The sequence below is a fragment of the Mustela nivalis genome, assembly GCF_964662115.1.
Source record: "Mustela nivalis genome assembly, chromosome: 1".
Classification (NCBI taxonomy): domain Eukaryota; kingdom Metazoa; phylum Chordata; class Mammalia; order Carnivora; family Mustelidae; genus Mustela; species Mustela nivalis.
Window position 1 is genome coordinate 116,103,889 of NC_139020.1, and position 23,870 is coordinate 116,127,758.

The 23,870-nt window shown below is 43.5% G+C and overlaps 1 protein-coding gene across 2 annotated transcripts in view; it reads left to right on the forward strand.

Annotated features, from left to right (window-relative positions):
- Positions 1-21,800: 21,800 nt before the first annotated feature.
- OSBPL11 (oxysterol binding protein like 11) overlaps positions 21,801-23,870 on the forward strand; it is a 98,149-nt gene continuing 96,079 nt past the window's right edge. Inside the window, exon 1 of one of the 2 annotated variants that reach the window (XM_082699863.1) lies at positions 21,801-22,783. In XM_082699863.1, the coding sequence (XP_082555989.1) occupies positions 22,587-22,783 (197 nt within the window). In that variant the 5' untranslated portion in view covers positions 21,801-22,586. The remainder of the gene's footprint in view (positions 22,784-23,870) is intronic. The other variant, XM_082699864.1, reaches the window with a different exon arrangement.

The window sequence follows — 23,870 nt, forward strand, 5'->3', positions numbered from 1 at the left end:
CTCTCATTTAAGGACTAGACATCTGTCTTTTTAAGGCAAACCAAAGGAAGCTGCCCAAACCCAGAGCAGAGAGCACCAATCCTTGAGGGCAGGTCTCTGTACACCTCCATTCAGTGTTGTCCAACATGTATTTCCTGCCTGCTTTGGGCCAGGTGCTTGCTGAGAGCTGGGGAGACAGATATCAATAAGACATCGTGCCTGCCCTAGAGGGGCTCCGAGGCTGGGATTCTCTTCTTAATTGATGTCCAGGTCTGTCCATGGATGTGCCAAGTGGAGATGACATACACCCTTCTGTCCTCACAGGAGCTGCTGCCTAAGTGCTCATACTCTTTCCCATCCAGCCCCAATGTGGTCCCAAACTGTTCTCAACATGGCACGTCTGATGGAGCAGCTGGCCCAGAGTAGAACCTATCCCTGCAGTTAGTAGTGTAGGGGATCTGGAAACAGGCAGCTCTAAATTCAGACTTAAGCTTAAGCACATACTAATTGTGTTGTCCTGGGAACATCCCTTGTACTGCTCGTGCCCTTGAGCTTCCATTTCCTCCTCTATAGAGTGGGATAATCTTCACAATGACATTACAAGGTTGGTACTATTACTATTTCCATTTTATAGTATGGAATGGTTTTGTGTGTATTTTTTTTTAATTATTTGTTTGTTTGTTTGTTTGACAGAGCAAGCGAGCACAAACCAGGGGAGTGGCCGGCAGAGGGAGAAGCAGGCTTCCCACGGAGCAGGGAGTCCAGTGTGGGACTCCATCCCAGGACTCCGAGATCATGACCCGAACCAAGGGGAGATGCTTAACTGACTGAGCCACTCATGTTTGTTTATATTGAAGTAATCTCTATATCCAGAATGGGGCTCGAACTCACCACCCTGGGATCAGGAGCTTCACGCTCTTCTGACTGAGCCAGGCAGGTGCCCTGTTATTCGCATTCTAAAAATGAGAAAAACTGAGGCACAGACAGGGCAAGCAACTTGCCCAAGATCACAAAATAGAAAGAAGGAGAGCCAGAATTCAAAGCCAGAGGTCTATTTTTCAGAGCCCATTCTAGTAACTGCTAAGCTACTCTCCTCTCAGGGCGGTCAAATGCTGTCAAGGAGCTAACAAGCACAAACTGCCAGGCTCTGAAGACATATTTAATGGAGAGTGGATTAAGAGACATATTTCTTTGGCTGACACTTTAGCTCTGACTAGAAACTGTTCATTTTGTCTTAAAATAAGAAATGCTGTGGTGGAAAGACCTGCCAGATTTGAGCGTACAAAATCTCACGTCATATTCAAGACTATTTGACCAAGAATCTGGCTCTTGAGAGTGACTCCTCTGATAATTGAAATATGAGAGCCAGAGATCACCTAAGTAGCGCAAACTCCTCTGAATAAAAAAATGGACCGTGAGGGAATGTTGCTAAAGTCACCACCCATTGCCAAGATGCTTGCATAGTGACTGAGACACAGGTTAAAAGAAGGTAAATCGTAACTTAAGACTGAGCCATTTTAAGTGGGCTAATATTTGTAGAACTCTTAGCACAGTGCCTAGCACCTAGTACACATAGCTTAAATGTTTCGCAAATGAATAAAATACAGCCAAGTGGGTGTGGGAGGAGACCTGGTTAGAAGCTGCAACCATCCTGGGGCACCAGTTGAACTTCTTCTCACATCCTCTTCCTGACCTACCCTCCTCCCCAGCACTGGCCTTAGAAAGACCATTTCATTTCTGAGCCTCAGTTTTCCTGTCTGTTAAATAACATATGACAATAACTGATTCAACAGGGTTGTTCTAAGAACCAAAGAGATAGTGAGATATTAGGGATGAAAATAGGTCGTTCATAAGCTATAAAACACTATACAAACGTCATTACTATTTCTAATATCCCTTATTCAGAGTTCCTGCGAGTGAAAGGACTGGCTAGATGTCCTGAGGCGGAGAATCAGATTTCTGGGGCTGGTGCCCAGGATTGTCTGCCCTTCTCCCAGCCCCCTCCTTGGCACAGCCCCAACCCCTAGCTGCGGGCCCAGCCAAGGAGGGAGTGGAAGAGGGCTGTATGTCCCCAGAACCCAGCACTGGAACACAGAGTGCTCTCTCCCTCGCTTGCAGAATCAAGGCTGTACAGGGTTCTTGAGTTAGGTGAACAGCACATCTAGTGTGCCAGATCAGCTGCGTTTGGATTAGATAGACTTTTGGAGACTGCCCTGAGAAAGCGGTGACCCAGTGTAACCTCATTTCTCTGGGCCCTGGCATTGTGGGTTTTACACAACTGGCTTTATAAATACACTTTGGAATACAGATCCTACTCTACAAGTGGGGACTGCTTGGACAGAACCAAACTGAACTGCTTGAACTATGGTATATACTTCTAAAAAGAATATAAAAACATGACATTACTATAAACCATGCGATACTACCCCAAAGAGGATTCCCTTTTCTTTTTCTTTCTCTTTCTTTCTCTCTCTCTTTCTTTCTCTCCTTCCTTCCTTTCTTTTTCATTTTCTTTTACTGCTTGGGGGAGAGCCATACTTACCTACTGATTTGTCTTTAGGATTTGATCCAGGGGGAAAACCAAAGTGACTCACTAAGAATACATGAAAGATAAGACTCCAGGGATGCCATATGTAGGAATCAGCTGCCACAAGGGGTAAAAAGCAATATAAAACCACCAAGGAAAGGTGCAATGAAAAGGTAACGAGGAGTGGCTGGCTGGCTCAGTCAGTAGAGAATGCGATTTCATCTCTGGTTGTGAGTTGGAGTCCCATGTTGGGTGTAGAGATTACTTAAAGATAAAATTTTTTTAAAAAAATAAAAGGAGTAAGAAAAAAGGTTTCATAAGGCACATGAATTCAGGAGGGGAGCAGAAGCCTATGGGCTCATGGGGACACTTTATAAAGATAGCATTTAATCAACTTCCTAGTATGCCATCAATAGCAGAGATCAGATGATTTCTGTCTAGAAATATTTAGACCAGATTTCTTTTAACCTGAAATAATGTGAGAATCTTTTCTTTCTTCCTCTTCTTCTTCTTCTTCTTTTTTTTTTTTTTTTTTTTTTGTAAGCAGCCTCCACCACACCCAGCATGGAACCCAGCTAGGGGCTCCAACCCAACGACCCTAAGATCAAGAGCTGAGAGGGAGTCAGACGTTTAACTGACTGAGCCACCCAGGTGCCCCTAATGTAAGAAACTAATTAACATCACATGTTATTTCCTTTTCCTTCCCTGTAACTCTAGCAGTGAGTATTCATAACTCATAACAGATTAGAGAACTGATCTGTGGAGCTGGTATGCAGTTTGCTCAGGGTGGGGCAACTGTAGAACAGTGAAGCAAGGATTTAGACTCAGAACGGTCTGACTTCAGTCCATGGTCTTGCAAGAGCACCATGTTGTCTCCACCACACAGCTCCATGCAAGAGCCACGCTCCTAAACTCACAAAAGGCAGAAAGGAAGAGAATAGGTCTAGAAAGTAGAATAGAATTTAGTTCTCATAGATTTAATAGGGGAGACCTTAGAATGAAACCTTCACTTGTCTGACAACTGATGGACATTTTTTCTGGGAGTTGCTGGTCTTCCTGGTCCTCTTATTCATAGAAGAATCATTCATATATTCAACACATATTTATTGTGCCATACATTTCTCTAGGCAGGAGGGATAGAAAGACAAGAAATAGTGCTATGCTCCATAACTTCCACGTATGAGACATAGATCTATATAATTTTCTATATATCAAAGAAACCTAGCTTCTCCATGGGGCTTACTTTCCAGTGGGGCTTAGGGAACCAATTATAAGCACTACAGGTGCTGTTCTAGAAGTACGGGGGACATCAAGAGATCAACATCAGCTTTTATTCCTTTTTTTTTTTTTTCTCTTAAAGATAGTGGAATACCATTTCTTTTTTTTTTTTTTTTTTAATTTATCTGACAGACAGAGATCACAAGTAGGCAGACAGGCAGGCAGAGAGGGAGGAAAGGAAGCAGGCTCCCTGCTGGGCAGTGAGCCAATTCGGGGCTCGATCCCAGGACCCTGGGACCATGACCTGAGCCGAAGGCAGAGGCTTTAACCCACTGAGCCACCCAGGCGCCCCCCATTTTTTTTTTTTTAAAGATTTTATTTATTTATTTGTCTATGAGAGAGAGAGAGAGGCAGGCTCCCTGCTGAGTAAGGAGCCCAACACAGGCCTCCACCTCAGGACCCTGAGATCATGACATGAGCTGAAGGCAGATGCTTAGCCAACTCAGCCACCCTGGTGTCTCAGTTAGCTATTTATTCCTAAGGCTAATTTACATACATATGCAGATAACGCATTCTAGGGAAACTAATTCCCATCATGCTTGGAATACTTTCATATTTCAAAATTATTTTGGAAACAGATACCTGTGCCAGCCTGGGGTGAAAACTAAGTAAGAATGGGGTGACTGAGACTGGGCTCAAATCCCGAGATGATTCTGATCTCCCAGAGACATAGGATATCCCAGCTGAAATACCCAGATGTGTCCCCAATGTCACAGAAGATCTGGTGGAACTGAGGACTACAGATGGGCTTTATTATTTTGAGCAGGGTCATCCTTAGGAAGGTTTGAGCTCGAGAGTGGGCATGGCATGGGGTCTCTCTTCTCCTAGCCCAACATTTAAAAAAAAAAATATTTTATTTATTTATTTGACAGAGATCACAAGTAGGCAGAGAGGCGAGGGGGGTGGGGAGCAGGCTCCCTGCCAAGGAGAGAGTCAGATGTGGGACTTGATCCCAGGACCCTGGGATCATGACCTGAGCCAAAGGCAGAGGCTTTAACCCACTGAACCACCCCGGCACCCCCCAACATTTTCATATATGCGAGTATGGTTTAAAAGATCAAGTCCAGCCTAAAATAAACAGAAACAAATAGATACACGCGTTGGAAGAATTGTACACTTGTTCATACAGTACTTTATTCATTCATTCGTTCATTATTTAGCCTCCGACAGGGCCCATGCATCAGTGGGGAATGTGAGATGAATACACTCTCCCCTCTCAAGAACACACAATCTATTTGGGCAGACCCATATGGACATGGCTTTGGGCAGAGCGTCCTAAGAGCCCATAGACACAGTTGGAACAAACAAGCCTAAATTTTCTGAAGGTAAAGCAGTATGGCGATGCTCAAATTCGATTTTGAGAAAAAGAGGTACTAAAAGCAGAGAGCAGAGGAAGGGCAAAGACACATGGCCGTGAAAGAACTTGCCAGGTTCAAAGGATTGATAGAAATTGCATGTGGCTAGAAAGCAGCATTCAGGCCCCGACGCCGGGGCTGTGGAGAACAGGGACAGATCATGAGGGCCACTGCATATGCCAAGGAGCTTGGCACTTAATGAATGGATAATGAGCAACAAGCCACAAGAAAGCTTTAATTCCCGAAGTGCCATGATCATATTTCATTTCTGATAATCACAGAGAAAGCAGTGAGAGCCATTATAAAAGCAGGAGCAAAGGAAAGGGCCTACTTGGAAGTCCCCAATGATAACTTGACACAAATTATATGAAAGCATTTTCATGATCCAATACTTAAATAATACAGAAACTATTTCGGGAACAACGCACTATCCTACTAATGGATATTTAGGTTGCTTCTAATTTTTTTATTATTAACTAAGAATATGCTTATACAGGTGTTCAATAAATTGGTTATGACAAAGATTACTTCTCAAAATAGTCTTTTAAAAAACTAGATGCCCATCTTCTTGGCGTGGCTAAATAGATTTTTCGAGCCTTAAAGGATAAATGAGATGGTAAGATAACTCTAGCATTACGTTAGGCCCAATTAATATCAGCCAAAATATGACTGAGCCCAGGACTACAGAGAATAACATTAGCCTATCAGAATCCAGTTGGAGTTAGGGAAGGACCCTTCACAGCACTTGCTCTGAACCCAAATTCATATGTTGAAGGCCTAGCTCTCAATGCGATGGTATCAAGATGCAGGGCCTTCGGGAAGTGATTAGGTCATGAGGGCATAGCCCTCATGCATGGATTAGTGTTCTTATAAAAAAGACCCCAGAGAGCTCTCTTGCCCCTTCTGCTAAGTGAGGACACAGTGAGAAGATAGTTGTTTATGGATCAGGAAGCAGACTCTCACTAGACACTGAATCTGCCAGTGCCTTGACCTTGGACTTCTAGGCTCCAGAACAGTGAGAAATAAGTGTTGTTTAAGCCACCTGGTTTATATTATTTTATCAGAGTGGCCCAAATGGATTACGACAGCTCCCATGGATACACTTGGGAAGAGAAGGCACAAGTGATGGAAATGTGATATATTTTTCCTAGGAAGGCTTGCACCTAATGAGGAATCTGGTGAGAAAGGGGAGAAATCAGGCTAAGTGGAAAAGACTTTCAGAGCAATGCAGCACATGAAGCTGATGGTCCAGGCAGCATTCAGGAAGTGGTGTTCCGCCAGTTGACCACCATTGCTACTGTTGGCTGGCTGTTAAGCATTGTTCCTAGAAGGTCATTGACTTATAACAAGGCCCTCCACTTTCCCCTGCTCTGTGGCAGCTCTCTTACTAGTGGTCCTTTAATCATCACAAAAACTGAAACCCTAGGGGTGCCTGTGTGGCTCAGTTAAGTGCCTGACTCTTGGTATTTCTGCTCAGGTCATGATGTCAAGGTTCTGGGACTGGAGCCCCATGTTGAGCCCTGCATTGGTCTCCACGCTCAGCAGGGAGTCTGCTTGAGGATTCTCTTTCCTTTTCTTCTACCCCTCCCCCGCTCGCACGTTTGAGTTCTCTTTCTCTAAAATAAATAAATAAATCTTAACAGAAAAGAACTGAAACCCTTACAAGGTTGACGTCAGATTTGTTTGGGGGTCACACCTTCCTTAGGTTTTGTACCGACCCCATTTCTCACAGATTGGTGTTAATTCTCTGCCTAAGCCCTACAGGGATGAAGAATTCCCAGTATCATCCTTATAGACTCATTTTAGGGTTCCCCATACTTTCAAAAGCAAGTATATTTCCCAGCATCCCCCACCTAAAGCTGAGCTCAGTTTTCTTGGTTCAACTCTAATAGACAAGAATAAGGACAGGAGGTCAGTTGTGATATTAGAGTTACAACATCACAGACTATGGAACTCAAGGCTGGCGTAGAAGCTTTTGAGCATTGGACTAGAATAGAAATGTCTGCAAAGCTCCATATCTAGCAGGTTAGTATATATAGATTTAGTAATGCCTAGTTCTCCTGATTAGTCAGATAATTAAAAAATTCTCTTACCTGAGAAAACAGAAGATTCTTAAGAAGTATCTTAAAACTATAGTGGGGGATCCATGTTTGACTGTTTCAAATGACTACCAGCCCATATATAAAGAAGATATCTTTTTCTTTTAAGATTTATTTTTAAGTCATCTCTATACCCAACATGGGCTCAAACCCTCAATCCTGAGGTCAATTGTTGCATGCTGTGCCAACTGAGCCAGCCAGATGCCCCAAGAAGATACCTTTTTCTCTAATTTACAGAAGAGAAAAATCGTGGGAAAGGACAAAGGCATGCTCAAAGCAGATTTAGCCAAAGAGATTTTAATCCACTTGCAACTATGTTTCATGGACAGGTCACTCTAAAACCCTCCCTTCTCCTATCCTTTTTTTCTCTCGACTGATGGAGAAGAGAAGGGCCCAGTCCTCTTGCCTGTGTTCCAGTTGTCTGCCTCTCGTATCTCCACATATTTGGGATATTCGGGATGGCAGAGTCTGTACTGTTTCAGCTCAGCCACGGCTTTGTTGAATGAGTATTTAAAATTAAGGCTGCTAGGCCATAGGGTAGGGAAAGGCTTATCATCTACAGCCACAGGATTTCAGCCAATCTCTAAAAACGTCCTTCTGAAATAGGTGGAGAAATACAAACCGGGTGAGAGTGGAGATCATCTGCCACACCGGAGCTCTGATTGATTGGATCCATGTGAATCCAGAAAGCAGACTCGACTCGGGCTCAGTTCTGGTCAAACTTTTGCCCATGACTTGAATGAGTACAACAGTGGCAATGTGATGAATCTGCAGCTGACATGATGCCAAAGGAGACGTGAATAGAGAGGATATCAGAATCCGAATCCAAAGAGAGCTCAGCAGCCTGGAGCTATGGGGAGAACCTGGTGGGATGAAAGTGGACAAGGGAAAAAAAGCCAGTACACAGATACTAGGTGAGAGGATGGGCTTCTCGTAGCATGCATGTGAAGGACTTAAGACTAGGTTGATATTCAAGAACAGAGAGTTGTGCTGAGATGAATAAGGTTATAATTATAGAAGCATCATATCAACAGTCAGGGAGATGATTGACCTGATCCACTTTATACTAGCGTGGCCACGTCTACAGATTCTAGGCACACCCTGTAAGAAAACAAATATTAGGGTATATACAGAACAGTAAAAGCACTTGAAATCATGTCTTCAAAGGAATGGTCAAAGGAATTCAATATTTTACCTAGAGCCAAGGATTTTTATCTAAAAGAAAAAATATTGATGGTGACATGATTTCTGTCTTGAAATATGGGGAACTCTGACATACAGATGCAGAATGAAGTTGAGCCATCTGGCAGGGACATTTTGGGAGGAAGGCATCCCTCAGAGAATGACAGAATAGATGATGCCCAAGGCCCCTTCCAGTTCAGAGAGGCCATGGCCTTGTCTTTCTGGCACATCACAGGACCCCTATGTGTCTTATTTCCTCATGTATAAAATGATCTCTGAGCAGAACTCTGATCTCCAAGCTCTTTTTCTGTTTGAACAGACTGTATTTCTGTATCTCTTATTCTTTGAATTTTCCCTCAAGGCTGGGTACAGATGGGAGTTAATGCATACATGTTTCAGGTGTGTGGGTGCCTTCAGTCAGTTAAGTGTCTGTCTTCCACTCAGGTCATGATCCCAGGGTCCTGGGATGGAGCCCCACTTGGACTCCCTGCTCTGTGGGAAGCCTGCTTCTCCTCCCACTCCCTCTGCTTGTGTTCTCTCTCTTGTTGTCTCTCTCTCTCTCTGTGAAATAAATAAATTAAATCTTTTTTAAATTAAAAAAAAAAAACACAAAAACCAGACTTGTTTCCAGTTTACCTCGTTCCATTAAATGAAAGCAATGGGAAAAATGCATGCCACTCCAGGAAAGGCTACGTGAGGAGAGAGAATCTGCTGTTACAGTTGAATAGTGTCCCTCCAAAATTCCTACGTTGAAGTCGTAACCCCCAGTACCTGAGGATGTCTCAGAATGTGACTATATTCGAAGATAGGATCTTAAAAGACCCTAATTAAGTTGGAATAGGTCATATGGGTGGGCTTAATCTAATACGAGTGGTGTCGTTATTAAAAGAGAAAATTAGGGGACACCGGGGTGGCTCAGGGGGTTAAGCCTCTGCCTTTGGCTCAGGTCCTGATCTCAGGATCCTGGGATTGAATCCTGCATAGGGCTCTCTGTTCAGCAGGGAGTGGGCTTCCCTCCCTTTCTCTGCCTGCCTCTATGCCTACTTGTGATTTCTCTCTCTCCCTGTCTATCAAATAAATAAAATATTTATTGTTTTTAAATAAAATATTTAAAAAATAAAAAAAGAAATTTAGGATGTAGACAGGTCCATGAAGACATAGAGAGGGGATGGCCATCTGCAACCCAAGGAGAGAGGCTTCAGAAGAAACCAACCCTGCCAACACTTTGATCTCAAACTGCTAGCCTCCAGAATTGTAAGAAAATGAATTTCTGTTGTGCAAGCCACTTAGTTCACCATACTTTGTTACAGTAGCCCTAGCCAACTTGTAGACTTGCTATTTTCACATCTCTGCACACATGGCAGGAAGAAGAGGAACGGAAGGTTTTTTTGTTTTTGTTTTGTTCTAAATATTTTATTTATTTATTTGACAGACAGAGATCATAAATAGGCAGAGAGGCAGGCAGAGAGAGGAGGAAGCAGGCTCCCTGCAGAGCAAAGAGTCCAATGCAGGGCTTGATCCCAGGACCCTGGGATCATGACCTGAGCTGAAGGCAGAGGCTTAACCCACTGAGCTACCCAGGCGCCCCAGGAATGGAAGGTTTTGTTTATGAAACCTTTTCCAAAAGTGTCAAACTATAGGGGCCTCTGGGTGGCTCAGTCAGTTGAGCATCTGACTCTTGATTTTGGCTCAGGTCATGATCTCAGGGTTGAGAGATTAAGTGCTGCATCGGGCTCCATGCTCGGTGTGGAGCCTGCTTAAGATTCTCTCTCCAGGGCGCCTGGGTGGCTCAGTGGGTTAAAGCCTCTGCCTTCAGCTCAGGTCATGATCCCAGGGTTCTGGAATCGAGCCCCGCATCAGGGCTCTCTGCTTGGAGGGGAGCCTGCTTCCTCCTCTCTCTCTGCCTGCTTCTCTGCCTACTTGTGATCTCTCTCTGTCAAATAAATAAATAAAATCTTAAAAAAAAAAAAAGATTCTCTCTCTCCTTCTCCCTCTGTCCTCCCTCCCGCCCCCACTTGCTTGCTCTCTCTCAAGAAAAAGAAAAAAAGGATACTCCCAGGATTTATTCTTAGATTTCATCCATCCTTCTCAGAAATATGAAGCTTTTTCTTTAGTTGCAGATTTTTGCAACTAGAACAGACTCTAAACCACAGATCCCAAACTGTGATCCAAACAAGTTGAATGTGGTCACAAACATGCTCTGTTTTGGTCCCCACATATTACAAATTTTTTTTTGCCATAATGGCAAATAATTAAAACTTGAGGGGCTTTCACGCTAAAGCCCATATTTCTGATTTCTCCCAGAAAACCGGAAGATTTAGCTTCCCCAGGCCTTCCCTGTAATAGTCTGTTGGAGTGAAGTAGTGGTCCTCTCTTTAGATGGGAAATGTATTCTCCCCTTACTACAGTCCCCACCTGGATGACTGCATCCATCTACCTGACCCTGTTTAGGATTTGTATCTGTGACTCTTGTCAACTAAAGAGGCCAAAAATCTGTTACTCTTCACCTGGCAGAAGGTCATCACAGAATTTCCACTCCATAGCAAGAGATATATAATTGTAAGTGTCATACTTTCTTTGACTTCTTTCAACCAGCAAAGTCGATACCACATTTGGCTCTTTGGACCCTGACCAAAAGTTGAGTGTGAAATTGGGAACATGCTACCATGAGAACAGGTCAGAGAAGCAGGGAAGGCTCAGGCTTAGGCAAGACTGGAGACAGGAGATTGGAAGACTAGCTGACCTTGGCCTCAGCAGCCTAGTCAGATGCTCCAAGTAATTACCATCTTGGCCTGCCACAGAACTGCATTCACAAAGGATAATTTAAATTGCCAGAACAACAAGGAAATCGATCTTGCTTCACACTCTCCAGAATTGAAAGCGCACAGAATCACACCTGCATGGCTTAGCACGCTGTCTCTTATTGTGCTGCTTTGAGATGTACTGATGCTGTTGAGCTACAGTCTGCATGAAATGTCTTTACCTGTTCTCTTCCTACACCATTGGAGAAGTTGGTTTAAGATCGGATGAAATTCTAAAACATTTGGAATGGCTCCAAAGAGCTAAAACAGGTTTTGTTGCAAGGGAAAGAGCTACGAACAACTACAGTAGTCGTGAAAAGAACAGCTTATGACAAAGACAACATTTCCTCCAAAGATGGAAGGAAAGAACAGAGTGTCCCTTTATGCCGTGCCCGTTGGATTGAGCAACTTTTCACAAGGCTGTAAGGTTGTGCCATAGCACTTTAAAGATGGTAGCCACGTAGGAGGAAGAGAAGAACTCATGCCTCTTTCTGATTGAACAGGGATTAGGAAATGGTGAAATACAACCACAAAAATAAATCACTTACTTCTCATACACTGTTGGAGGGAAGATTTCCTTGAAGGAAGTGTCTTTTTGTATCTTATGGCTTGCAAGACCTGGAAGTTGGACCACATGTCAACTTTCTACTTGAAATCCAGCAATGGGAAAAGGAAAAATAGGGCTGCCTAAGAACCTAATTCAGAGCAAAACTGTACTTAGGTCCAAGTAGAAGCTCAGCCTGGAAATAATGGCATTCTATATTACACAACCCAATTCTCATCATGTAACTAATTCCCTTGCTTAAAATTATTTGGTGGTTCTCCTTGTGTCCAAATTTCTTGGTCCAGTCTCTGATCTTTGACTACCTCCCTAGACTCATCTTCTACTATACACCTTTGAGCTCTGACCACCCTGACTCTAAGTTCCTCTTATATATCTCTTCTGTTTCCTCTTAGGACACATTCTCCCCTCTACCCAGAAGACTGCCTCACTGCCTTCAGCTCATCCTTTCCATTTTCAGCATGAAGGTCACTTTTTCTCAAGCAGGTCTTCTCTTATTGCTACATTAGTAAAAAGGCTGCCCACCCTCCCATTTCTTCATGGGCTCCATACTACCTGCAACTTGACACTTCTCACTCTTATTTTCAATTTCTTGTTGAATGTCTGGCTTCGTGGTTCTCTGTGTAGGCTTTGAGAGCAGAGACTATGTCTTGGTTATGGTTGTATATTTTGCAATTAGCAGCAGCTGGCACAGAATCCATGTGTAATAAGGATTTGTTTAGTGACTACAGTAAAGGTTTTCAGAGAAGTAAGAACACTCGTGGGCTTTGAAAATCTGAGACCTTCTTAATCTTCTTTCTTCTGGGAAGACCTCATTTCAGCTCAGGAAGATGGGGATCTTTCTTCAACTTAAACTCCCCCAGAAAAGGAGAAACCATAACTCTCTTGATAGTTCATCTTTGGGTTCTACATAAGCAACCTTTAGATAAATCTGACTTAATTCCGATCCATGGTGTAATCACACATTTTGTTTACCATGCATGTTACCAAACCTCTAATTTTTTGTCAATTAACTTATCATAAAGAGCTACTTTTTATACTGTTTATCATATGACCTTGCCTCTTTGTTCCCTGCTGTAACAGACTCAGCCATCCTCCTGCTTCCACCTGGACTACAAGCAACTTGTTTTCATGCAGACACTCTACTAGTTTGGTATTTAGAAAAACAAATTACCCTCCATGGAGCACCGGTGGCCAATGTGAGGGAAGATGAGGCGATTTGATCCTTTGATACTTTGTGAGTGACAATATCACAAATGCCATCATCACAGTTGGCACTGGGGCTGCTGGTGCTGAGGACAAAAGAGAGGCATGAGCCACCTCCCTGGAAAGCCAGCCCAGAAAATAACATCCAGGTGGGTGCCTGTTGAATGCAGAGTCCTGGCCTGAATGCTGTGGAGAGATGCCAAGCCAGGACGGGGAAGGTATTTTGCCTTCTGAAAGGACCCTGTCACTCCTTCAGGCCACAGACATTGACAGAGGTCTACTCTGTGCCAGGTTAGGTGTTAGGGGCATGGCATTTAGTAATTTTCCCTCCAAGTGCTCACAGTCTGGGTTGATGGGGTTGGAGGACTTCTTATCTAAAAGAAATATTTCCTGGGGCACCTGGGTGGCTCAGTGGGTTAAGCCTCTGCCTTCTGCTCAGGTCATGATCTCAGGGTCCTGGGATTGAGACCCACATCAGACTTTCTGCTCAGTGGGGAGCCTGTATACCCCTCCCCTGCCTGTCTCTCTGCCGACTTGTGATCTCTATCAAATAAGTAAAAATAAAACCTTAAAAAAATAAATTTTTCCTGTTCTTGGTTTATTAAAGATTCACATTAAAGATACCACATAAATGCAAACATACCCCACAGAGACGTTAAGCACAGAACCCACAGGAGCAGATAGTTAGCATCTTGGAAAAAAGACTAGAAAGAAGGCCTATGACAAAACCATCCAAGAGGCAACCCACCATCCAGGTAGACCACTCCCAGTCCCCCACTGCTGTGGGCAGTCCTCAGTGGCTCCGCGTCCTGGCCCCCTGGCTTCCTGTTGCAAGTTTTCTCCTACTTCACCATCCTGAGTCTTCTCTCACAGATGGGAAAGAGATTGAACCCAGTCCATCCGTACCAGGGTAGAGCAGCAAGGGATCCTTAGGACCCCCTTCCCCCAGGCAGCAAGGCATTTCCTCCCTGTGCCAGTGCTAGACTGCCTGAGGAGCAAACTGTGTGGCTGTTTAGCCCTCCAGGAAAGCATTGTCCCTCCCAACGATTTCAAGTTTGATACACATCTCCAAACAGTCTTGCATGGAGAAAATTCAAAGTTTGTGAACCTCTTTTACATTTGTTTCCCAGGCTGGTATTTTTTTGGAAGAGTAAAGCCACAGATGAGGACTGACTGATTTTTTTTTTTTTTAAGTAAGCTCTGTGCTCAGTGTGGGGTTTGAATTCATGACCCTGAGATGGAGAGTCACATGCTCTACAGACTGAGCCATCCAGGTGCCCTCTGGTTGGTGTTTTTTAATTTGGAATTAGCAGGAGAAGTGGCAGAGGGAGAAGCAGGCTTCCTGCTGAGCAGGGAGCCTGACATGGGTCTCAATCCCAAGTCCCTGGGAATCATGACGTGACCTGAAGGCAGATGCTTAACAACTGAGCCACCCAGGTGCCCCCATCAACATTTTTTTAATGCTTAGAGCCTTGAAGGTGTGACTCCTTCCCAGCCAGGGGCTTTATGGGCACATCTGACCTAAATTACCATCTAGGGGAATTATTCTCACAGGAGGAATTCCAAGCCATGCAGAAGCAGGGTGACTGGGGAGGCATAGGACACTAAAGCATGCACAGTAAGGTAAACTTAACATGGATGGATTTCTTCTTAAGACGCCACTTGCTTTCTAATGATATCCTGGTCTATGAAATCTGTGGACACTGCTTCTGGGAGATGTTTTATGTAAAAAGGCTTCTGTGGTCAAATAATGTTGCAAAATATTGCACCTTTTATCTCTGTCATGAAGATTCGGGACGTAGATTAGCAAATTAAATCTTCCAAGCAGTTGTGCAATAAAGGAACTAGTCTAATTTCGAAAAGCAAACAAACAAACAAACAAAAATCAGTGTTTTTCAAATGCGTTTAATCACAGCAGGAAGAATTTTAAATCCTATAACCCTGAGTAATACCCTGTGATATTGTGTGGCACACAAACGGAAATGTGCTATTCTCGTATTTGCTTTCTTTTGGTGATGGGATGGGTTTTTTTCCCCTAAGAAACATTTGTTTTATGTCCTGTCGAGTAAAATGCTACTTTCCTGTCAATTGATTCATTTGACGGGAACAATAAATTTGCATGCTGACCCACGTAAGTGCTCCCCAGAATTCATACCCAGGTGATTTCATGCTAGAGCATCAGCTGGCTTTTCTTTCTCTCCCTTCTTATGGCTTTCACCACTGGGTGATGGAAAGGCACGTGACTCCAGTGGACTCTGCATTTTTATGGGCTGCTGTCAGCAGAAGACTACCTGTACTAGCTTAAGGAGTCTAAAAATGGACAAGAGGAACTCGTCACTTCAAAGAAACACGTGTTCTCATTTTATAATACAGTTTTAAGGGCTAATTTTGCTCTGCTGGGTATTTAAGTGAAATACTTGTAGGCTCAACAGGGATTCAGGGGAGAAATGCGAAGAAGGGGAGAAAAAAGTTCATTTTATCAAAATGTGAGCACAGCGACTAGTCCGTTCTCTCCTCCCCACCTTCTGTCCTGCTATCAAACAGAAGTTCTGAGTGTGTCTATTTCTTTTACTCCCACTATCAGCTTCAAGCTGGGAAAGGGAGGGTGTCCAGTGAAATGCTTGCTCACTGGGAGCCCTTCGCAGAGTCACCCCCACTGGAGTGGGAAATTGCTAAAGGATTTCTGCCTGAGCCCCTGAAACTGTTTCACCACCCCAGCAGTAGCATCTATTGTGGTGTGAATATTTTGTCCTCCCAGAATTCTTCCTTTTCCTTCCTCCTCTCCAACCTCTGCCTTTGTTTGTTTGTTTGTGTGTTTGTTTGAATGGTGGGTCTGCAGCCTTATTCTCATAGTGCTCACCATGGGATCCTGGGATCCCGGGATCAGTACTGCTCCCCACTCTCTGCTCCCTGTTGCCCTGCGCCCAGTTTCTCTGTGGCCTGTTCACCGTGGCAGGCTCACAGAGAAAGCCGGTCTCCAGTACTTAGGGGACTATATCACCCTCCCCTCCTCTCAGGTCAGGGTGAGAATAAGAAAATGAAAATAGCCAGCTCAGCACTGACTAGATACCAGCACTGTGCTAACAACTTTCCATGTATTTTCTTATTTTATCCCATTTCCATTTTACACATGAGAAAACGAAGGCTCACCAAGGTAATGTGCCCACAGGCAAACACACTACGTGGCACAGAGCCAAGTCTGAAGACTGATGCCAAAGTTCATGTTATTGGCCGCTGCAGTAAATTCATTCACTCTTTCGACAAATGTGTCAGGCAGTGTTCCAGTGCTGGGGATACAGGAGTGGGGACAAAGAATGAAGGCTTTCCTTATGTGGATTCCACTCCAGTGAGGAGACAGAAAATGCACAGCAAATTTCAGGTGTCATGAGGAAAGCTAAGCAGGGTAACAGGGTCCAGAGTAGGGGGCAGGGGTGGCTCCTCCACCCAGACTGAGTGGTCAGAGAAGGCCTCTGTAGGATCCCACTAGAATGGGGACCATCTGCTCCTGCATTTTCTCACAGACACCTGCATGCTGGTGATCCCAGCTAATACTTCTGGGGCTCCATATTTACAGACCCTGACAGATCTCTCTGGATCAGGGTACTTCTGGAGACCTCTATTTTGTTGGGAAGACAAAGCTGTCGCTCTTCCACAGAAATATGTTGGAATGTGTCTTCAGAAATATGCCAGGTGGTGTGTCTTCGGAGTTGTCCAGGAGAAAGGTACTCTCACCTTTCAACAAAAGCAGGTGACCCTATTCTTCTAATAACAATGGGTAAGAGTTGCCAAGCACTTGCCATGTTATGTGTCAGACATGGGTCTAAGTGCTTTACATGTATCATTTCATTTAATGCCGACAACCCCTCGAAAGGGAGATTGTCTGAGCTTTGGCTGCCATAACAAAATACCACAGACTGGGTGGGTTAAACAACAGATTAATTTTCTCACAGTCCTGGAGGCTAGAAGTCCAAGATCAAGATGCTGGCATGGTTGAGTTTTCTTGAGAACTTTCTTCCTGGCTTGTGGACAGCCTTCTTCTCCCTGTGTCCTTACGTGGTAGAGAGAAAGAGAGGGAGGGTGTGAGCTCTATGATGTCAATTATAAGAGCACTAATTTCATCATGGAACCTATCTTATCGCCCAACAGCCCCATCTCCGAATGCCATCACACTGGGGATTAGGAATTAAATATACAGACTTCAGGGGAACATAGTTCAATCCATAGCAGAAATATCCTTATTACTGTCATTCTACAAGTAAGGAAATAGGTACAAAGAGCTCAGGGGATTTGCCCATGGTCACATGCAGTGGAATCAGTATCCAATGATTGTCAGTCTGACACATATGAAAAACCATCTTGGGCGCCTGGGTACCTCAGTGGGTTAAAGCCTCTGCCTTCAGCTGAGGTCAGGACCTGGAATCAAGCCCTGCATCGGGCTCTCTGGTCAGCAGGGAGCCTGCTTCCTCCTCTCTCTCTCTCTCTCTCTCTATCTGCCTCTCTACCTACTTGTAATCTCTATCAAATAAATAAATAAATAAAAATCTTTGTGAGGAAGAAGAAAATGGCACAATATTACTAGCCCTGAACCAAAATCATGAATTATGAAGGTGCTTAACAACAGCATCAACAATAACAACAACAAAATATCAAAGCCCTACAACTTTTAAACCAAGGAACAAGCCTTAAAGGGAAACTTCTTTAAAAAGTCCTATATCCTGGTATACCACGGGTGTTAAGCTCTTTTTTTTTTTTTAAAGAATGTACATGAGGGGATGGGCAAAGGTGGAAGGAGAGGGAGAATCTTAAGCAGGCTCCACACCCAGCATGGAGCCCAACATGGGGCTTGATCTCATAACCCTGAGATCATGACCTAAGCCAAAATCAAGAGTCAGATACTTAACCAACTGAGTCATTCAAGTATCCCTGTGTGTAAAGCTTTTTAAACTGAATGTTGATAAAATGTTCTTGACCACTGTGCTATGCAGCTTCTTTCCATGTGGAAGGATGCATTGATCCATCATCCAGGTAGAACACTGAGGAATGCACAATAAACTCTTCACAGGGATGAACATATCCTTCTTTGAAGGCTTTCCAAAAAAGTGCATTTGTTTATTTTCTTAGTTTAAATCATATGTTCTCCTTTCTCTTTAGATATTGACTGAAACAGACTCATACCCTACTGTACAACAAAAAAGGTTTTTGCTTTAAAAAAAAAAACAAAATATCGGTCAATCAACTCTCCTGCCTCTGATTCCATGAACATTGGGTAAACGTCTGATAAAAATTTAACCTATTGAGTGTCTTGCACAAAAAGTGTAGATACTCAAACCTGAACACTCTGGAATGCATATTTCATTAGCAACACTTGTCTTTCCAGTTGCTACACATCATTTGTTGTGCATTTGATTAGCATGGGCTAGTCCCCAAGTCTTATCACCATTGGGAAAAATGAAAAAATAGTTCATGGGTCCCTAAAATTGAAGATTTCCCCAGACTCCATGTTGTCTCTTGTCCTTGGCTTAATAAGTTCCTCCTTCACACCTGTCATTGATCCAATGAAGGCATACTTTCACAATGCTACTTTTCCTTGATTGGAGTCTGGACGATCACAGTTTCGGGTGGCTTACTTTTACAGGTAGCTGACCTTATTGATTATATAGAGATCTTTATATTGATCAGTACTGTACTCTAAAAGGATAACTCTAGATCCTGTAGCTATTACAATACCATTTTTTTTTTCAGAGGAGTTTGGAATTTATTCCAAACTTTTCCAAATTTTGGAATTTATTCCAAAAGTAATCAAAGATCTATGGAGGGTCCTGAGTTTCAAAGGGGCATGGTCGGAACTGTGAGGAGGAGACTGGCATTGGAAAGGTCTGTAAAAATATTACTACACCGTTTCAAATTCAATCAACTTTCAGTGCAATAGCCTTCCCACATCCATACAGTTTGGATCCATTTTCTTCCCTATCCCCACTGTTATCACCCTAGTCCAAGCCATTATCACTTCTCACTTCATTTTCTATGAAGTCTCCTAACAAGTCTCCCTGCTTCCTCTTTTTCTCCCATGAAGATCAATCCTTTACATGGTAACTAGAGAATTTTTTTAAAATTCATTTTTATATAATTCATACACCCTAAATACATCCATTTAAAGTTTACAATTAAGTGGATTTTAATATATTCGCAAGATTGTGCAACTGCTGCAAGTGTCTTATTTTTAAGGGTTTATTTAATTTTATTTACTTTTAAATATTTTATTTATTTTATTTGAGAAAGAGAGAGAGAGAGAACAAGCAGGGAGAGGGAGAAGCAGTCTCCCTGCCGAACCAGGAGCCCAATGTGGGCTCAATCTCAGGACCCTGGGATCATGACCTGAGTCGAAGGTAGACACTTAACCAACTGAGCTGCCCAGGTGCCCCTTAAAGATTTTATTTTTAAGTAATCTCTACACTCAGCACGGAGCTTGAATCACAACCCAGAGATCAAGAGTTGCACGTTCTACTGACTAAGCCAGCCAGGCACCTGAAAGTGTCTATTTTAAAACATTTTAATTATGCCTCAGAAAAACTCATACCTGTTAGCAGTAATTTCCCATTCCTCCGTCCTCCGGGCCCCTGGCAACCATGAATCTACTTTCTGCCTCTATGTATTTGCTGATTCTGGACACTTCATATAAATGAAATCACAGAAGTGGCTTTTGTGTCTTGCTTTTGACACGTAGTGTAATGCTTTCAAAGTCTATCTTTGTTGAAGCATGCATCAACACTTCATTTCTTATGACCAAATAATATTCAGTTGTATGGACATAACACATTTTACATTTCTACCAGGAGTGTGTGAGGTGCCCAGTTTCTTCACATCCCTCATCAACATTGGTTATTGTCTATCTTTTTTTATAATAGTCATCTAATGGTTGCGAAGAACCATCTCATTGTGGTTTTGATCTGTTTCCTTGATGAATAATAATGTTGAGAATCTCTCAATGTACTTACTTTTGGTATATCATCTTTTTTTTTTTTTTTAAGATTTTATTTGTTTGACACAGAGAGAGAGAGAGCACAAGCAGGGGGAGTGAGAGAGAGAGAGAAGCAGACTCTCACTGAGCAGAGATCCCTATGTGGGGCTTGATCATGACCTGGGCTGAAGGCAGACACTTAACCAACTGAGTCACCTAGGCATCGGACTTTTGGTAAATCATCTTTGTAGAAATGTCTATTCAGCTCCTTTGCGCATTTTTTAAAAAATAGGGTCATCTTTTTATTAATGAGTTACAAGAGTGCTTTACATATTGTAAGCATAACTTCCTTCTCAAATATGGTTTCCAAGTATTCTTTTCCCATTCTCTGACTTGTTTTTTATGGTATTGTTTGTAGCATCAATGTTTTTAATTTTTATGAAGCCTAATCTAGCTATTTTATTCTTCTGTTTTTTATGCTTTGATGTCATCTCAAAGTTTACCTAACTCGAGTTCATGGAGATATACTCCTCTGTTTTCTTCCAAGAGTTTTATAGTTTCAGCTCCTATATTTATGGCTTTGATCTATTTTGAATTAATTTTTGTGTATGATTGTGGTGGGCGTCCAGTTTCATTCTTTACATAGAATAATAGAGCAATATTTGTTGAAACAACTACAGATTTCTTTAAAAAGTATAGATCGGATCATAATCCTTCTCTGATTAAAAGTTTTAATAACTTTCCATTGCACTTACAATAAAATCCAGACTTCTCCACCTACTTCTTCACTCTCATTTTATGCCACTCTCATTCTTGCTCACCAGGCTGCAGGGTCTCTCATTTCCCAGAATAAATAAAACTTAGGTTTTTCCTTAGTTTCCTCATCTTTTTTTCATTTCTCACCTTTTTTTTTTTTTTTAAGATTTTATTTATTTATTTGACAGAGAGATCACAAGCCAAGAGACAGAGGGAGAGGGGAAAACAGGCTTCCCACTGAGCAGGGAGCCTAAGGCAGGGCTCCAACCTTAGACTCAGGGATCATGAGGTGAGCTGAAGGCAACCACTTAACCAACTGAGCCATTCAGGCGGCCCTCATTTCTTACCTTAAATGTCATCTCCTCATACATGAATTTTCTCAACTTTTCTCCTAAAACAGATTATCTATCCCATCCCACTTGTCTCTTATATCACCTCCTGTAATTTTCTTCATAGCTTTATCTATAGATCTACATTTTTACTGCATTAGCTTTTTACTTTTGAGTAATACTTCTTCGCATTTTCCATAGTATTTTGCATTTTGTATACATTTACTTCACAGGTCATGTTGTTAGAAACTGGAGAAACTAGAATTTACAATTAGATGGGATATAAAAAAATCACCTGTCAATTACTCCTACTTTACAGACCCCAAAACCAAAGTCTAAGGAGTGTAGAAGAGTTGTCTGGGGTAAAAAGTTGATTTTGAGAACTCTAATTTCCACACCGATTTGCCCTATACCAACGTGATGCCTTTTTTGCAAAATCACGAAAATGAGGTTTTTTGTAATTTCTTACAGAAATAACATTATTTTTCTAAGCCTTCTTTTTAAAAATGGCTGGAATGGACCTTCAAATGAATGGACAGGACCCCGTTAGGAAGGCCGGAAATCACACTTCACTAGCGCCCAACATGTACCACTTCTTTGTTTCATGCTCCTTGCCTGTCCAGCCTCCTTCTCCCTTCGTCCTTTCCCATCTTCCGGGTCAACCGCCCAAGCACCACTATCCCCGAGGCCCCGCCCCCTTCAGGGCTGCGTGCCCTGCGCCAAGATGGCGCCAGGCGCTTCTGCTCTGGGGAAGTGAGCTCACACTACTCCGGAAGGGAAGGCGGGGAAAGAGCAGGCGGGTGGGTGACCCGCCGTGGGGCTGTGGGTGGGGCGGCGGCCGCAGCTGTGGCATTCACGTTTGGGGCTGGAGAGAGGGAGAGGAACTCGCCGGCTCCTGGGAGCTCAGTCGAGGTCCCAGGGCCGGGGGGTTGGAGGAAGTCGCCCCGAGAGGCTCGCCACGGGCCGGAGGAGAGACGGCCCTGGGAGCCGGCGTCCCGCCCCCGGCGGCCTCCTTCCCCGTCCCTCCTCCCGGGCTGCGCGCGGGCGGCCGCGGCTCTGTCTCGGGGGCTGCGGCGGGAACCGTCGAGCAGGCTGCACGGAACCCTCCTTCAGAGGACCTGCTGGAGGAGAAGAGGGAGCGCGGTGGCTCAGGCCGTCAGCTCAGAGGTCAGGCCTCGGGTCGCGGTCCATGGTCCTCCGTCCTTCGCCCAGCCCTCTTGGCTAGAGTCCGCGACCTCCCCACGCTGCTTCAGCCTCTTTTTTTTTTTTTTTTCCAGTATGCCACCAAACCGTGTGGCAGGGTGAGGTTTTTTCCTCCCTGCTTTTGCCGAGAAGGAGATACATATTTAAAGGATCTCTGTCTTCATTGCTGCCCCTGCCCTCTTAAAAGTTTTCCTTTGGTAGGAATGCTTGTAGTCCTCCCGTGGACGATTTGATGATTCCCACTCCAGCCGCGGGCCTGATTTAGTAACTGGAATCACCTTCAGATCAGATCTTAAAGATTACCTACAAAACTCCGCTGCAGAGTTGTTCTCTCCCGTCCAAGAAGGGCAAATGGACTTCGGAGTTAAGATGCAGGGAGGTGAACCACTGGCAACAATGAAAGTCTCAGAGAGTGAAGGGAAGCTGGAGGGCCTGGCCACAGCGGTGACCCCGAACAAGAACAGCAGCAACAGCAGCTGTGGGGGTGGAATCAGCAGCAGCAGCAGCAGCAGCAGCCGCGGTGGCAGTGCAAAAGGCTGGCAGTACAGGTATGACACTTTCTTCAAGGTGATTTCCTCAGGTGGGGGTAACAAGTCTTCATTTCTGCAGCTGTTGAAAGGTAAAGTAACCCACTGATTTCCCGAAACAACATCTCAGACCTAGGATCTCATCTTTCATTAGCAAGGTTTCTATTCATTCATTCGTCCATTCAACAGGTTATTTATTGAAGGCCTTTTGGAGGATACATAAATGTATCCGTCAACTTCCTCTAATATCCCTAGAGTTAATCCCTCCTCTGATTTAATTTTTCTGCACTCAACTTCTGTTTTTGCTCGTGTTGCAATTTGTTCGCAGGCCTGCCTCTCCTGCTAGATTGTGAGGGCAGGAACTGCTTAACTCAGCTCTCTCCAAAGGCTCGCACTTGCTAGCCTTAGAAACCTTCATAGAATGATTGAATGGAATCATTTAATAAGAATATTCTCACCTCAGTTTGTGACTTAAAAGGGGAGCCATGCATAAATAATTTGAATACAGGGGCACAGGTACAGATGCTCCTGCCTTTGATACTCCAGACCAGGGAGCCTGAAGATGGTTCAGTTTGAGTTGGTCGGGCCATTTACAAGCTCTGTCTTGTTGAGAAATTCTACATTTGTTCATTTTTATTGATATGAGGAAAAAAATTTACGGAACAGGAAAAGAGTGCTGGAAAAGCAATGGTAGTTTTGTTTTTGTTTTTGATATGTAAAGTAGAGAGGGATATAACCATCCAAAATCTTTTTAATTGAGCTATATTTTACATGTAACTTAATTATATTCACACATACAAATAAGGATTCCTTATTTGCATGTGTTTTCGAAGTGATCACAGTGCATCTAGAGAACATCACTAGATATAGATACAACATTTTTTTTTTAAGGATATAGTTACTTATTTTAGAGAGAGAGCAAGCGTGAGAGAGCACACGTGCCCGTGCAAGAGTGCACCAGGACTGGGCATGCAAAGGGAAGAGCAGAGGGAGAGGGAGAGAATCTCAGACTCCCTGCTGAGTGTGAAGTTTGACTCCAGGCTCAGTATCACCACCCTGAGATCACAACCGGAGCCGCAATCAAGAGTTGGCCACCTAATTGAGATGA